At 38.1% G+C, this 17,948-nt stretch overlaps 1 protein-coding gene and 1 long non-coding RNA gene across 2 annotated transcripts in view; one reads left to right on the forward strand and one right to left on the reverse strand.

Annotated features, from left to right (window-relative positions):
• The window catches only part of LOC148133345 (uncharacterized), a 25,322-nt gene extending 22,500 nt beyond the window's left edge, over positions 1-2,822 (forward strand). The window contains exon 3 of the long non-coding RNA XR_015746685.1: positions 2,693-2,822. This is a non-coding gene — a long non-coding RNA (uncharacterized LOC148133345). The remainder of the gene's footprint in view (positions 1-2,692) is intronic.
• The window catches only part of APIP (APAF1 interacting protein), a 21,619-nt gene extending 3,884 nt beyond the window's left edge, over positions 1-17,735 (reverse strand). The window contains exons 1-5 of the mRNA XM_026664697.2: positions 17,568-17,735; positions 11,740-11,840; positions 6,804-6,852; positions 4,092-4,209; positions 1,512-1,647 (exon numbers count right to left, since the gene is read on the reverse strand). Of these exons, the coding sequence (XP_026520482.1) occupies positions 1,512-1,647; positions 4,092-4,209; positions 6,804-6,852; positions 11,740-11,840; positions 17,568-17,627 (464 nt within the window). The 5' untranslated portion in view covers positions 17,628-17,735. The remainder of the gene's footprint in view (positions 1-1,511; positions 1,648-4,091; positions 4,210-6,803; positions 6,853-11,739; positions 11,841-17,567) is intronic.
• Between the last annotated feature and the right edge of the window lie 213 nt (positions 17,736-17,948).

A 17,948-nucleotide genomic window follows, 5' to 3' on the forward strand; every position in this document is an offset into this window, starting at 1 on the left:
ACAGTAGTAACTTTGGAGTCCTGCATTAAGAGCACCCACTGTAAACTTGGTAGCTAGTTTTTTAAGTAGAAGTAATAATGATGATACATAATGTTTACAGCATTACCCAATTGGTAGTTGTTACAACACATCCCAGGTTTCATGGAGGACATGTGAAAACATCTCCTTTCATGCTGCTTTTCAGAGTGTCTAGAATTCTATGTTCCAAACTTAAGTTTTCTAGGTAAAACGTTAGCATATCACAGTGTAAGAGAAGCTGTAGCATCTTTTATTTAGGGTAGTGATATATTATCCTAAAATCAAAGAAGTATGAAGTATATAAGTCTGCCAGTTTGAATTAAATTGGTTTGAACAGTGCCAGGATAACTTAATCCCACTTTATTATTCATTGTGCAAATTCCAGTGAGTAATCTGCTGAATCTTGTTCATAGCTGAGATTTTTAGAATGCTATGGTGATAATATCAATGCACTGAAATGTCCAAGCCATTTTACTTAGGGACTTGAGATACCTTTCACTGAAGTCAGACACTTGTTTTCTCTATCAAATTCATAACTGAAAAACACAGGTTAATTCCTAGAATTGTTAGACGGCATAATCTTCACAATATTAAAACTTGCTTTATAATGAATAGTTAAAGCACAACAGTGACTGCTAGACTAAATAATAGTTTATAATGGTTGAAACTGCTATATAGTTTAACCCTACTGCTAATAAAATATTTTTCCCTTCTCATTTTATCTCTCATGCCTTCTCCAAATTTCCAAAGAACTAATTAACCATTTTTTTTATAATACACAGGACAAAAGAGATTTGTTGTGATCTTAAAAGTTATTTCTTTTCTTGAATGGCTACTCCAATAGAGCGGGGTAGGATTTAAGCCCATGGAACTATATATATAAACAATTCTTGTATGTATCAAGATAAATTTATGAAGAACAGGAGAAAAAGCTTGTCTTAACCTTTCTGGAAAAGGTTTCTGGGTATTCACATAATCGGGAGCACATGATTGGGATGGATTCATTTTAGATTCTGGGAGTTTGGGATAAAAGTTGAATACAAAAACTGTAAGAGTTTTTCTGGCATATCAAAGACTTATCACAGACACTTTTGTGGGTCACAGACTCCTTCATCCAATGCATAATGTGATAATTCTTTAAGGATTCTACGTGACCCTGGGATACGGCGACCGGCATAAATGAGTCAGTTGCCAAGAGTCAGAATTTTAGTCACATGACCATGGGGATGCTACCTCAGTCTTAAGTGTGGAAAATGGTCATATGTCATTTTTTTTCAGTGCTTTTGCAAGTTCGAGCTAAACGAACTGTTTTAAGTTGAGGACTACCTGCATTTTTTGTTACAAAAGACAAAAACCAACTTTCACAACCTGCATGCATGAAGAAGTATTCAATATTACTCCAATGTTATTTATTAATGTAAATTACTTTCACAACCTGCATGCATGAAAAAGTATTCAATATTGCTCCAATGTTATTCATTAATGTAAATTACCTGAAATAACCCCCTGTAGTGCATTTCTGGATTCCTTTTATCATCTCCTGATGAGTAATTTTAAACTCTTTTCCTGGATACAAAAGTGTGGCCATTACAGCAGCTTTGGAATGAGTATGAATCACTGCTCCTGCTCCTAAAACATTATTTTTTTAAAGAAGATATGATTCCAAAATTCAGTATTTGTCCTCTAAGTTGACCCATTTTAGGTACCATGATTCAAAAATTGTTTTCCTCTTTCATTATTTTGCCCAGTTAAAGGTTACAGACACAAGAGTTTTTAGTATACGAGTAATCCTCCACTTACAATCGCAACTGAGCTCAAAATTTCCATTGCTAAGCAAGACAGTTGTTAAGTGAGTTTTGTCCCATTTTACAACCTTTCTTGTCACAGTTGTTAAGTGAATCACTGCAGCTGCTAAGTTAATAACATGTTCGTTAAACAAATCTGACTTCCCCTATTAATTTGGCTGGTCAGATGGTCACAAAAGGAGATCATAAGAACTGGGACATTACAACTATCATAACAACAACATGCCAGTTGCCAAGCATCTGAATTTTTGATGACCTGACCATAGCCATGCTTCAACAGTCGTTAAGTGTGAAAAATGGCCGTAAGTCACTGTTTTCAATTCTGTTGTAACTTTGAATGGTCACTAAATGAATGGTTATATGTCGAGGATTACCTGTATAGATAAGTCCTAATTCTTCTGTGGCATAATAAATTGTTCCATGTAATTGATTGATGTTTACATATGTGTACATTAGAGATGGTATTCAGCAGGTTCTGACCAGTTCTGGAGAACCGGTAGCAGAAATTTTGAGTAGTCTGGAGAACCGGCAAATGCCATCTCTGACTACTGGCTCCGCCCCCATCTATTCTCTACCTCCCAAGTTCCATCTGATTGGCTGGGTCTTTTCTTGTTGCTCTGCACAGGAGAGCAGAGGTGGAAAGCAGGTTAGTGGGGTGGGGAGGGAATGGAATTTTGCAGCATCCTTCCCCTGCCACACCCACCAAGCCACATCCACAGAACCGGTAGTAAAAAAAATTGAATCCCACCACTGGTGTACATAAAGTGTGTGTGTGGAGGGGAGGACAAAATGTGTTTCATGATGTCACCTTGCAAACCTCATAACTTACGTCTTACCATGCATTTGTCATTATGCCTTCACCGTTATAGTTACCCGAGTACATTTATGTACGCATTCAGCAGTACATATTGCAAGGCAGCCCTCCCAAAACGTCTGTCATAAGGACTGAAATACTGACTGCACATTATGGAAGTTACTGATCTCAATACATCTTTACAGTACTGTTTTTTTCCCAGTGAGACCAGTCTATCATGACAACCTGGTCTATCCAACTGTGGAACGGAGCATACTTGAACGCCTGAGAATAAAAGGATGGATGTAATTTTCTCTTGTTATAGTTCTATATAATTCTCCATGTGGGAAGACAAGAAGACACACCGACTTCAACTGGACTTCTTCTGAATCAAAAGTTCCTTCTAGTTGGAATTTTTTATTCAGCATCATCGTCTATTTCAGGATATACATTTAAAATCTACCTATTCTTAATATAAGGTATGAATTACAAGAAGCACAGGAAGTGCTTTCTTTGCACATCTTCCAGCTTTCATTTTCCCGTTTCTTTTTACTCCAACTAACAGGAAGACTCAGATCAGCTAGTAACTTGGGAAGCATACACATTAATTAGTTTTTTTTTATTTATTACTTAAGAATAAAGTAACTGCTACAGTAAAGGTTCCATTATAACTGTAAACATCCTACTTATAAAATAAGGGCTATTGTCAATGAATGTGCTGTAGTTTTGTAATCTGTTCCAATAACACATTACTGGAATCTCTCTAGGATGCTCAAGGCTACAGGCTAGATTGGAAGATTTAAAAAAAAAAAAAACCTTAGGAGCTAACTACATCCTTTAATTACCTAAACTGTCTTAAGGCTCTTTCTCTACATCAGCTTGCTAATTCTAAAAAAATGAATAGAAGGGGACGAAATCTGGTATGGGGTAAGAAACTGGTAAAGGAAAATAGAGTTTAAAGTGGGCTGAATCAAGCTGGAGGTTGTGGAGCAAAACAAATATCCAGGAAAAAATGTCTACTATGGGAGAGGCCGATGACTCATATTATTGGCAATTTCTGGGGTCTCCTCCCTCCTGGCTATGTTTTCTACATCCAGCCTATTATTAAGGGGTTGGAAATAATTCCAGAAGCCACACTTCATGTCCTTTCCTACTTTTTCTTTTTGGAAAAAAAGGGGGAGGGGATTGTACTGTAATATATCTTCATCCAGGCCTTGGCTGAAGATGAACAAGATGTCCTTTTTAACCTAGGTTGTTGTTCTACCCAGTTTGTTATCCCTGTCATTGTTATCCTTCTTTTGTTTCTCATTTTTATTGTCTTGTATTTCATGTTTGAAATCATTTGTAAATCATTCAGAATTGCTGGGAATCTGGTGGCTTCTAAATCATCATAATCATCTGCCTTCCAGTCATGTTACAGACAAAAACCACTCTATTAACAATGGCTTCAACCTCCAAGAATATTTAGGCCATACCTCTCATGACGTAAGCATTCATGAACAGAGGTGTACATTGACTCTTCCTGAGTTTCTTGTGGGATGGAGGGCCACTGATGTCTTTTTCTTCGATATCACACACAAACATGTCTTCGGGCTATAATGAAAGAACAGCCAGTTGGGATAACCATCGCTTTTCAACCAAAAAAAAAAAAAGGATTTGGAAAAGTTTGAAATCTATTGAAAGTCTATTTTTGACAAGGGTATTTCAAATTGGGAAACTACTAGAACAAAGACATGTTGGTACAATTGGTTCAATTTATTGGGGTGCTAAGAAAATGTACCTATGAGGCAGCCAAGCACCTATGCAAGTTCAAACTATATTACAGACAGTCCAAAAATATCCTTTGCAGGTTCAAGCTCAATAGAAACTGGTTTTTCTACTGTGCAGGAGAAGCTGGCTATAAGCAGCATTGACTAGCTGTAATGCTTGTGTTGTTGGAACCTCACCTCTATCTGCAGCATTTTACAGGTCTTTTAAAATATACCTTTCATTCAAAGGTAAATGAAATGAAACCCTTCTGAACAGAGAGCCTAGCAAGATATCTAATCGTGTTATTTTTGCACATAGTATAACATTTTATGGTTTTAGAACTTTTTGTAATACTTGGAAAATTGCTTGTCCCCACTTCAATACAATGCAGATGTAACATTGATAAACACACAACCTGCTGAACTTATATATCACAGTACAATGGAAAGGGGAATGGATTTCACTAAGATTACATGTAAGTAAGAGAGTATGATTGTCAATTTAATTATTCTACTTTATACCCAATGCACTTGCTTGATTTTAATGGACTGAAATTATTAAGTACTAGTATTTGCAATCATCACAGCCTTGGTGATCAGTTTTCAAACATTTCTCCTTGAAAAGTTTAAACAAACAAATGAAAACTGAGACTGCAATTACCCACAATCCATCTTCTAAATCTGGCACATTCAAATGAATAAATAAACACAGCTCTATTTAAATATGCACAATGTAATCAAATCCATTTAATTCAGTGGAACATACACCCAAATAAATTGGGATAAGATTCCAGTCTTAAATCAGAAAATATGCATTAATAACGATGAAGATTAATGCAATCTTAGAGGCCATAACTTAGTTCTAACTAATAATACTGCTTTTTATAATAGTATCATAAAATTTGAGAATTATAACTTTTCATATTTGCAAAACATCTAATTTAAAATCCAGGGATTAATTGCAGCGTAATGTTTCTCATACAGGACTAGTATTTTTCATTGTTTAAAAAATGTTGGCAACATTCTAGAATTATAAAAGGGGAACCTCTACTTTCCAAATTGAAAGGAAGTGTTCACCGATAGATTGTTAGGTAATAGATAGAACACCCTAAAGCCAAAAAGTAAAATAGATAATCTATATTTGCTCTTGCCCTGTAAGATTCAGATGGAAGAAAGCTGGAAACTGCTACCCTGAATGTAGCAGTTTTTGTCATGCCTTGAAAACAAATTCCCAATGAAGAAGTCACTTTAGTGGAGGAACAAGGAGCAGGAGAGAAAGCTCTTCCCTTTTTATTGCCTGCCACTCCCTCTTGGGAGAAAGAGAGGGAGGCAGCAGAGGAATGGTAAGGTGTGTTCTTTACTCCTATTGACTAGATGACTTGCTGTCCCAATCAGGTCTGGCGGTGGTCCTCTCCAGCAAGCCTAGAGGTCATGGCAGAGGTCATGGAGAGAAGTCAGGGATTTCTACTTGGGGTGGATGGGCAGTGGGGAAGAGAAGACATACAGCTCCATGGCTGAATGAAGCAGGATAGTATGAGAATGGACAAATGGAGTTCTGCAGATACCAAATCTGCCTTAGGTTTCTCCCCATGCAAATGTTTACACAGAGGAACTCTTACAGCATTTTCTACTGGGAAACACTCCTTTCTTACTAGATCCTTTTGATTCATCTTCAGTATGTCCTAGCAACAATCTGACACAGAGATGGAGGCTCTTATGTGAGGACATGTCCTCAATAACAAGAGAACAGGCCATCGGTAGACAGCCAAGGGAATCTCTTGAAGGACAGGAGGAAGAGCCATTATCAAGGCAACTGTCAGATAAATGGGGCCTGTGCCTGGGTCAAGAAAGGAAGCTAAATAAATGCCTCAGATGAACCCCTCCTTAGTTTACTAGAAGATAAAGGGAGGGAGAAGGAAGCACATTCAGACTTGCAAGATTATGTTACTATAGTTTTACAATAAAAATAGATGTGACTTCTTTGGCACTGGTTTCCTAGTCCAGTCTACCTTGAAGGGAAGGCATCATTTCAGATGATCCATATATTTCTTCACTGGTAATTGCCAAATAGTTACAAAGGCAGACATAGCTAGTCTCTGGATTTTCATATAGTAGAGAAATAAAATAGTAGAGATTTAAGAGGGTGGTCTCCTTTTATGACTTCTAACAAACTTCCCACCATGGTCTGTCAAAGTGATTGTCTCTTGACCATCTTACAGGAAGGGACTGTCCTTCTACATATTAATAAAATGTCCTAATTAGATAGTATGCAAAAGAAAAGATTCCTGTAGCATACTTCACTTTTGCTGCCCTGCTCATTCATACTGCCTCCTAGAGTTCGACTTTAAAATCTCATACAGTCCAGAGAAAGCAAATAACAAAAATGAAAATTCTTTTTAAAAATACATGCAGATAGAAATACTACTAATATTTACTTACCTGTATTCTTTCTTTTTGGACACCAGACGGAGCAATATATATTTCATTGCTGGGAGGGAAGGAGAAATCAGAATTGTAATTGTACGCAGAAGGCAACAGGAAAAACTAAACTTCATTTACAGACATAACAGGATATACAATAATTGCTTCTGCTACTACATTTTGGCAACTGTGCTTAACAAATTGCCATAGATTTGGTTAGCTCGAGAATAAACAGCATTAATGCAATGGAGCTACATTTATAAACCCTGACATTTTGTCTCACCAGTCAATGCAATTGTATAGAACAAGCTTCACTGTAAATTGTACCAGTGAAAAACACACAGTTATTGCAGAGACATAAATCAATTTAATTAAAAGAAGCTATAGGGTCCTGCATGGAAAAGTGGAAACAGAAAGCTTTATAGTATAATGACTATGGTTAAAAAGGGAAAATGTTTCACACATCTTTATAAAATCTGTGGGACAGGATAAAATACCCTCCTTTAAGAATTACTATTTTAATCATAGTTACTTTTGGAATCATGAAGAACAGGGACACCTAGTGGTTAATTAGTCAGGTGAAACCAGATTTTCTACTGTTTGAAGGCAAAGTTAGCATTATTTTTATATCAGAAAGAAGTGGCAGAGATTCTATCTTCATGAGTCAGATCTCACTGGATCATTAGATTGTCAAGCAAACAGCAAAAAAAACCTAGAGCACAACTATTGGCAACGTTAAGAATTTAACCATTTGTAATCTGTTTGTTAATGCTAACACATTCTCCAAGTCACTTAGGGCAATATGCTTGCTCTAATCCATTGCATTTTTTTGGCTTTAGTATGTATAGCATTTGGCTGTAATGCAGATAACTGATAATGGAAAAATGAAAAAGTAGTTCTCTTCCCTGGAAAAAAATTGATTTTATAATTTTCCTGCTTACCCTAAAACAGATCATTATAAAAACAGTTTCATCAAATATATATGAGCAACTGACACAAACAGAGCCGCAATAATACTGACCACTTATTTAAAATCCCTTTTAACTGGAAAGGACAATATATTGTATTCTGAAATGTAAACCTGCACATGCACAAAAATATTACTTTCAATCTACTATTTGAAATTATTGAAAAATATAAACCCATTAATTTATTATGTGACTGGGTTGTTTTTTTTTACTCTGAAGAGGATCAGGTAAATAGCTACATTTTGCTCAGCAGAAACATCTTACAAACAATTTAAAATATTTCTATTAGGAATACTTGTAAGAGCCTGGTGGCACTGTGGTTAAAATGCAGTATTGCAGGCTAATTCTGCCAATTGCCAGCAGTTTGATTCTCACCAGTTCAAGGTTGACTTATCCTTCCATCCTTCCGAGGTTGATAAAACGAGGACCCAGACTGTTGAGGGCAATGACTCTGTAAACTGCTTAGAGAGGGCTGTAAAGCACTGGGAAGGGGTATACAAATCTAAATGGTAGTGGTAGTGCTATTGCTATTAAGCTATCTCAAAAGTTTCTTTGTGCAAAATTGATCATTATTGCCAGTAAGGTCTTCCCTTACTGTGCTTCGACATTTTCAACCTTGGTGCTCTGGACCCAACTGTTGCCATCACTGTTTGGATTCAAAGAGCGCCTGATGGAATCCTGACTGGAATCTGGGGATACAGGAACATCAGTAGCAGAAAACTGTTCTTCCCTGCTTTTTCCAGTACATTCTAGCTCCTAGACCCCAATAGTCTGCAGGGCCACTCCCCAGAAGGGATCAAAGGGGGCAGAAGATCTTTACTGTCATTTGAAGCAGAGTTTAGTACTCACTTAATAAAGAAAACATTGTTTTTCTATTACTTTTTGATTTAAAAATCCATGATTTTGGAGGTTAGTTTTGAGTATGTGAATCAAAGATCTTGGATAAAAAGAGGTATGACAGGGTTTATAACCCCTGTGTTTTTACCTAAGGATTCTCTTTCAGTATGTGAGTAAACATTTCCCTTATCATGAACCAATAAATCTTTCTTATGCCTAAGATTGAGATTAAAAAACGTTGGAACAATTTAATTTGAGGGAACAGAACTTGCCTTAGGAAGTTATTTTATGTAGACAAATTACATGATTTTCCTTTTATTACCACTATGTGGAGCTAACAAACCACAAATTAAAGTACTGACATGGTTTCTTTCAACTAGAATAGATTTTCCAGAAATTTCCAAGCCACCAATAAAGCAGTTTCAGATTGATAACATTTGGGAGAGTATATCTGTATACAGAATAAACAAAATGAATTCCCTTCAGCAAGAAGGGAATTTGAATTTTTAAAAGACATTGTGGTATTATGGCTGAGATTTTTTCCCCCCATTTTGAGGGAGATTTCCAAACTTCCATAGTTGGGAAAAAAGGGGATTTCCTATTTCATCAGGTTGAATGGCTGTACTTATCTAACTAGACAATCCATGCCCTGTTGGCTCATCAGTTCTGAAATATGAGAAATCTTACCTAAATAGAGAAACTGAATGACTACGAATGGGCAAAAAAGCAGTGGGTGTGGGAGCAATTTCCAACTTCCTGCTAGCTTCCCTATTGTGTTTACTTAATTATAAAATATACTGGGCGCCCATCTTACCACTGGGTAACTCCTTCCCAGTTTCCTTCTCCCCTCTCTCCCTTCCTCTTTCTTCCATCTTTCTTCCCTCCCTCCTTTTCTTCCTTCTTTATTTTTCATTCCCTTCTTCCTCCTAAACTCCCTTCCCTTCTTTCTTCTCTAGAATCCCTGCTGGCTTTTCCATGGGGGAAGCTTGCAGAGAGAAAGTCAGTGGGGAAGACAATAATCATTTGTAAGTCCAAGGCCACCAGCCAGATAAGTAACTGCTGTTGAATGGAGGAGGGAACAAGGAGGTGCGTGGAGATATTGGTCAGGAAGCGTGTGTGAGGGTACACAACAGCTACCTTCCTGGTCAGGAAAGGTGTAAGGGTGGTGGATCATCAAGGGTGCATGGGGATGCGTAAGAGGAGCTGTGTGGGTCAGGGATGGTGTGGGAATGTGTGTGTCATGGGTCAGGGAAGGTACATAAAAGAAGTTGTGCATGTTGAAGATGATAACTGGGGTTGGGTGGATTGAAGAAAAAATGGGAGCCTTGCCTGTTCCTCCCAATTCCTTTCACTCTTTCCTTTCCCTTTCTAGGCAGATAAATGTGGTTGCTGCAGGATGCAGAAGTGACTAAAGCAGTGGCCCCAAACCATTTTGGCACCAGGGACGTTTCATGGAAGACATTTTTTCCATGGATGGGGAGGGGGAGATGCTGTAAGTTTTGCTTGATCACCACTGTGCAGCCTGGTTCCTAACAGACTGATACCCGTCCATGGCTCAGGTTTGGGGACCCCAGGACTAAAGGATTGTGAGAGTGGCTGGAAAACTATAACACAACATTAAAAATGATAATGTGATTGCTACAGCAACTTTACAGCTCTAAATCAGTCACAACCTTCCCACATTTCATTCCCTCACAAGTCATGAATTTGGACGCATTCTGTAAATCAGCCCATTTGAGGAACCTTGGTTCAAAATTGTTGCTCTATGATCCACTGTTTTGCTTAGTTAAAGATCACAAAGTTTCTATAATATATAGACAGACTTATTTGTGTTCTAGTAAATATGTCAGTCAATGCAGGTGTTTTATTTTTAGTGATTTTGTATAAATAATGTGTGTTGTCATTGTAAACAATTCATATGTACATTTTTTTAGAAATACTAAAGAGATGTCTATATCTATTTCAGTGGTGGCGAACCTATGGCACAGGTGGCACGCAGAACATGCGTACTGTCACCCCCAGCTCAGCTCTGGCACGTATGTGCATGTGCCAGCTGGTCTTTGGGTCTCTGCCGCACATGTGTGGAGGTAGAGGTGCGTGCATGCATGCAAGGGAGCACGTATGAGTTGCATTTTGGGTATGCATTCAAGTATATGCGCGTGCTTTTGGCACTCGGTGCCAAAAAGGTTCGCCATCACTGATCTATTTTGTGTACTATGGTCAATCAATAGATTTGTGAATTATGCTAAAACAATTTGAATTATTTAAGCATCTCAAATACTCTAAAATCTTTATCATATTCCACATTTTTGAGTTATTAAACTATATGTAGTTTTCTCCTACATCAGGAGATAAATAGTATCTACTTAGTTTTGAGTTGCCTGAAGAGTGTCATGAATCTTAATATGTGTCATGCCCCTGTCGGAATCTGATTTAGAGGGGGAGGCCGAACAGTTGACAGGGAGCGTGGCTCCGTGTGCTCTGGAAGAAACTGGGGAAGCGCAAAGTCTAGGTGGGCAGAGCAGGTGAGAGATAGAGCAAGGGAGAGGGAATTCAGAGGAAGACCCTGGCCCACCCCCTCTTCATCCTAGTGCACGCAGGGAGGAATGGAGAAGTGAGCAACGTGAATTGCATGGCTTACAGGGGAGGAAAGGGCCCTGATTCCCTTCATTAGCTGCAGCTGGGAACACACTGTTTATAAAGGGAATGTGCGCACAGCAAATTGTTGGGAGCAAATTGTGAGTTATCTGGTATCCTCAAGGCTTATCTGTGTTCCTGGCATCTTCCCAACTGTGTGTGTTTTGGCTGTGCTTTCAAGTCTGCAATTCCTTCTCCTGCCCTGTCCAGTTAACTACTGCAGCGTGGTTTATTTGGATTTTTAGTTACAGTTTATATGTACTTTGTGTTTGGACTGAGTTTCCTCCACTTAGACTGTTCCTGGGAGAGTTTTTTCTCCAGCCAAAGGTAATCTGGACATAGGGGGCAAAGTTGGAGATAATAAAGGGACTCTTCTTGCTTATTTGACTGTGTTGCCTTTGTGCCACACCCCGGGTCATCACAATATGTGTTGTATTTTATTTTTCAGAAACTGTTATTTTTTAAAAACCGGCATGAGTGAAAACAATTTTAAAACTTCTAATATTATTTACCCATGTTTCATGCTGATTCCTCCACCAGTTCCTGTAACCCATCCTAAATGATAAAATTGCCGACAAAGTTCTGGAATCAAATTCCTTGGGTGCACATTTTCCTATAGGAGAAACAAAAATATCTGATCATTTCATATTTTTAAAAAATATATCTGCAGTGGTTAGTTTATTATTTGGTTTAAAGATATGCATTACAGTATTTATACAGCCTGTAGAAAATCTCTGGGGTTCCCAGAATCATGTAATTGAGATGAGCTGCTATATAAATCAATAAACGGTTATTGAGAGTCAACACTGTACAGTCAACACTGACTCTACAACAGAGTGGTATCTGCCCTGTCAGGTAGATCATACTGAATCTAATGCCATATAGATCAACTACTACTTTTATTATAAATCTACAGTAGTAGACTCTTGCAAATTTGAATGTACCTCTTTCCTCCCCCCACCTTTTTGAGAGAACTAGGGATAGTCTTGTCCAGAACATTTACTCAAGTTACATTCTGGCAGTTCTTTCTGTTATCCGTCAACGCCGTTTCTTTTTCCCTCTAGAGGTGGTGATAATTGCATGAGTTATTCGAGCTAGGTCCTCCTACCCCTGATAAGTATGCAACAATGCACCAACTAAAGATGGTTTTAGGTTTCTCTGGCTTGCTTTCTACCTGCTATTCCAGCCAAAGCCAAGAATCCAAGTTGTGAGCTTGCTCTCTGATGGCTAATGCTTACCCCTCAAGGAACAATTCTGCTGGCTGAGAACTTTAATGAATCTACAGTAGCTCATCTTATTAGGATTCAATTTTAGAATATTCTCTTATCTAGACCGTGACAGCATCTAAGGCATTAGGAAAGGACATTGACAGTATTTCCCTCATAACTCACAGTAGCAATTTATAATTGGGTATCATCCACATATTGGTAATATGGCAACCGAAACGATGGGATGGCCTCTCCCAGCAGCTTCATATAGATGCTAATAGCATTAAAAGCCGCTGAGAGGTCCAGTAAGACCAGGGTGCACTATGTCCCTCAAGTCTTGACAAGTTGTTTAGGAGAAGTTTTGAATATACCTTAAGATGTGTAACAGATGTTTTAATTTATATTTCATTATGATTGGATAGCCATACATTTTCTTAGAAAAGAACCACTTCCTTTTTCAGATAAAAAAGACAAATTAAGTTTCTCAAACTCATTCCATTTGTTTGAGTAAAGCTGTCAGCATAATCAACTTTAAAAATGGCTTTTAAATGGAGTTTTCTCTGAAATTATCACTAACATCTGCAGTTTGACATCCTTCACTTACCACATTTCAACAGATGCAAAATAACAACCCTAGAACAATTAATGTGAAAGGACGTTGACAGAATGCAGCTTTGTACAAGCTCTTCACCACTAATATGGATGTGGTTATAGAAACAAAATGTCCTTTGTAATTGTTTATATTACTATATATAGTCTAGCCTTTATACATGTACCCTTGCAAAATATTAGACATAATTCCATAAGCTGAAAGGTTTTTCTCATTCAGTATCTTTCAAGATAAGCTGCAGCTTATGTTACATGGAAGTAATGGCAGACATTTGTGAAAGGATTCACCAAAGTTTTATAAAATTATTGTTAAGCCATAAGGCTGAAATACATTTGAGAAAAAAACATTCGCAACTTTCTTTAACTGCATTTCTAAGAAAGATTAGATATCTATTGTGTTTCCTATTAAATTGTACAAGGGCTATGAACTACATTTTATTTTTATTTTTTTGAATGCAATTCATTCTCTTATAGACTTTTTCCATTCAATTCTGATCAATTATTGGAAAATGTCTGAAAAAGACCCTGTACTTTTCTTGGCACAGCTTTTCAAAAGAGGGCTACCATTACCACTTTCTTAGGGCTGAAAGAAAGTAGACTGGTCCAAGATCACTCAGCTGATTTTGTGAGTTGTGTGGGACTAAAACTCATACCTTCCAGTTTCTAGCCTGATGCCTTAATCACTACACCAAATTGGCTCACATATTCTTTCTAATCTCAAACTAAATCAAGGCTGTCTTCTGTATAAAAGATAGCTATCTGAATTTTCTCCTAAACTGTAAAAGAACCTTGGGTCAAACATGTTATCAGTACATAATTCTCTGAGTTAGATTTATGTTAACTATAACAATACTTTCTGGAATAGTTGTGCAGCATCTTTTTTAATAAAATTCTGTTGCTTTCCATAGTCTGGCTAATATTCAATTTATGGCTGACATGATACATTTTATGGTCCTTCCTTTGTGTAAGTTTCTCTGACATAGTGTCACCAAATTTGCCAGATTTAAAATTAAGAGTAAGGTATGTGAGATCTTTTCTATTAAATTATTTATTTATTGCCCTCCCCCCAAAGAATTATTTTCATTGGCTTGTAATCAAATATTTTTTTCTTGGAGATTTTTAATAGCTGACTCATAAAAATTAAACTGCACAAGCGGAGCTACTCATCTGACAGCACCAAGCAAATGTTATCCCAAACAGCAAGTAGCAACACCAAGCAAATGTTATCCCAAATAGCAAGTAGCCAATACTTATTCTACTTTTAAAATCCTTACTAAATGCTTTCTTATCTTTCAAGCTGCACTTGTGTGATAGTGACTTGATACAAAAAAAATCTTCCCAAAAAAGTTAAGTGCACCTGACAGCCAATAAAATTGGCCATCTTTCATTTAGTGTTCCATGAATATTGAGCATATGTTCTCATTTTTCCTCTACACTGAGTATTAACACTTCATTAATGGGAAACTAATAATTTGCTAACATAGTTGAATTGACTTTTGCTTCAAAAGTTTTCTCACTGTACATCAAATTATAGAAAAGTCCTAACCAGGTCAATCCGAACAAGGCTTGCAATTCTATTTTTGATGTAAATTGACAAATTATAGTTCAGACCCAATGGCAAACTATGTTTTGGCACGAAAAGGAGGAAACTGATGGTTATATTTGCATGATTTCCATGACACATAATTTTAATTAAATTTATATGCTGCCAATCTCACTCTGCAAAGTGACTCTACTGTACATACGAGGATTGTGAAAAATTCTTCTTTACAAATGGATAATTCCTGCTAAGCAAGTCTTGTAAACAAGAACCAAATTGGGAAAGGTTTTTCTATGTTTAGTGCAAAGGGCAAACCAAGGACTCTCTACTGGAGTAATTTATAGACTGGAAAATCAGGAATAAAACAAGTTTTCCTTCTGTGGCCATTTGTTTTTGTTTCTTGATTTTATTGAATAAACTTCAAATCAGAAGCTTTAAAACAAAATAGCTATGTTTCCAGGTATTCTTGCCATTATTTTATAAACCAGAGTTTGTTGAATAGAGCAACATTGAGAAGCAAAGATCGGTGCAGAATGTCATACATATACCAGCCAAACCTATTAAGATTATTGATATCCATGTGACAGAACTCCCAACTTCCCAAGCATAGATGTGAAATTTGGGAGTAAGTGTCACATATAAAGAGGGTCAAAACTGGAAAAGATTGAGTGGGCATCATGTAATAACCCAGACAATTATCAAATTTGGCATGGAGATGGCTGTAGTAGGTCAGAGGGAAATGTGAAATTCATGTAGATCGATTTGGGATTTTCTTGTCAACCCCTTTGGTAGGTACTTTTTTTAAAAAAAATTGTGTTAAATTCATTTTAGACCTTATACTGTAATTTGGTGCACTTCCAATCTTAACATTTATCATCATCTTTCCAATCTTATCTGGGTTGGAAACTAAACAGAGTTAGACATTATTAGTACCTTAATAGGAAACCACAAGGAATATTTGGGCTGTAAGTTAAACTGTAAATTCAAAAAATATCCTGAAGATAGCAATGGCTACCAAAAAACCTGCATGTTTGGGTCTTTGAAATGATTAAAGCTTGAGCCTGAGGTCATCATTTTACTTTTTTATTGATTGATTTATAGGGAAAAAGCCTTATATACATAATGTCAACTATATGCAAGTTTTTGGTCAGACAGTTCTGTGGATTCAGTTGTCCATGCTTGCTTTGTTTATTAGATTTATATCTGTTTTTTCATTGACTTAAAGGTAGCATACATAGTGCTCTTTCTTCCTATTTTTCCTAGCTACTACAATCCTACAAGGTAGTTTGGGCTGAAAGACAATGATTGAGAAAGTATCATCTACAGCAGGGGTTGCCAATTTTTTGGACCTCAGGGACCACCAAACTCATTATTTTAAATCCCGTGGACAACTATATGAATTTTGACTGACGGTGGCTTGCTAACGTTTTCCCAGAGTCTCTGCAGAAAGCAGCAGAGACCCTGGGAAAATCCCAAAAAAAGTCTGCAGGAAAATTCCCCATCCCGTTCTCCTACAGATTGCTCATTCTTTATTTGGGATCGCAGAATACCATCTCCAGCTCCATTCTTGGGGGGGGGAGAGAATTGGAGAGAGACTTTTGGCTTCATGCAAGGAAAGCAGCAGAAACAGCGTATGTCTTTCTTTCTCTACCCCAAACTCCCCCAGAAATGAATCTTTGTGAGACCTGTTGCGCTGGCGCAGCCTCTTGGACCAGGATGCCTTGCAGGATCCCAAAGACTCATTTCTGGCGGAGTTTGGGGGAGAGAATAATGACTTTTGCTGCTTTCCTTGCGTGCAGCCAAAAGCAGAAGAAGCTGAAAGAAGCAGCCCGGGAGCCAGGCCAGACGAGTAAGGCAAGTAGGACAAGTTTCCTCCCCTCCCCCCGTCGTTTCCCTCATCCCCTCACTCGTGTTGTTTGCAATGCAAGCAACGCAAGCCTTGTGTTCCCATGGGCCAGGTGGGCAGTGCAGCCTTGTGTTCCACTCAGTCTGGATTAATTGCTTTGGGGGTGACATTTCTCTGCAGATCACCAAAATTTTCTCGCGGACCACCAGTGATCCCTGGCCCACTGGTTGGCGACCACTGATCTATTCAGTACATGTTCAAAAATGGAAAGGTGCGACACTATGCACAATAGAGTAATGGCTGATGAAAATGATGGAACTTGCAGGATTGGCTAAATTGACTTCTTAGCTTGGAGAAAAAAACATTATTTACAATTATGGCTGATTGCAAGAAACTAGAAAAAACTGCACCTATGATTTGTGGATTGATGACTTTTGTAATCATAGAGTAAGAGTTAATTGTGTCAACGTACTTAATTTTTTTAAATATTTATTTTTTTTAAAGGAAAACGGTAGGACGTGATCAATCTTTGCACTTGGTGGAAAACTACCAGGCTCACAATTAACATTAGACACCCCATGACTCTACGATGTCTGTTGCACTAATCTTACCTAATAATAAATCCAAAAATCGGATGTTACATCAGAAAGATAAACTCCACAGTTCGTTCTCAGTTCAGTACTATATCCAAGTACCTGCTTGGCATCTTCCCTGTCTACATTTACTAACAGTCTGCATTAATTCTTCCTGACACATTAAATTTAAATAAATGTGCCGACCACAAGCGAAGACTACTTTCCTGTTGCGTTTTGGGCTTTTACTACTATAAATAAAGGCAGCAATGTCGAATTTTTATCGATCGTGTGCCATCTACTCATTTTCGTCTTCTAGCGATGTTTCTGGCCACACCTTTAAGCAAAAAAAAATAAAAAATCAAGTTTGCTGGCCCGACCTTAATCAGACCGACCTGCAGGAACCCTCCCGTTAGGGGAGCGATCGAATTCTAAAACTCGACCTGGACCTAGCAAGCAATGACCCATGCTCGCCACCTGAGGGTTACTGCGCTCCTTCTCCCTCTTCTTCGCCTCTCATGGATGAGAACTGAATCGGCGGATGCCGCTGAGCGCGCCCCGTTACCTTTGCTTCTTCGAAGCCGTTCTTGTACGGACAAGCGCAGTCCCCAAAGGGCTCCGCCATAGCGCTTACAGCCAGTAGACTAGAGCCTTCTTAGGGCGGGAGGTGCTCCTTTCGGAGAAAGACCCGAGCCCTTCCGACTCCGGCGCGGGGAGGAGCCTCCTCGCGTATGTGGAAAAGTGGCGGTGCATAGAGCAATGGGGTGAGGATGGGGAGGTCGCAGCTTTGGGCCACCGACCGGGAATAAAGTTGATTTACTTGAGCGCCCGTGAATTAGATCCGTTGCACCGTTACTAAATGGGCCGTAGTCAATAAAAAAAGGGCGTATATGCCCGAGAAGAAACGCACAGTTTGCAAACATGACTCCAAATGCTTCTTTGCAAG

The sequence above is a fragment of the Notechis scutatus genome, chromosome 1, assembly GCF_049901735.1.
Source record: "Notechis scutatus isolate UNSWTSFEM ecotype Mainland chromosome 1, rNotScu1.2, whole genome shotgun sequence".
NCBI classification, from domain to species: domain Eukaryota; kingdom Metazoa; phylum Chordata; class Lepidosauria; order Squamata; family Elapidae; genus Notechis; species Notechis scutatus.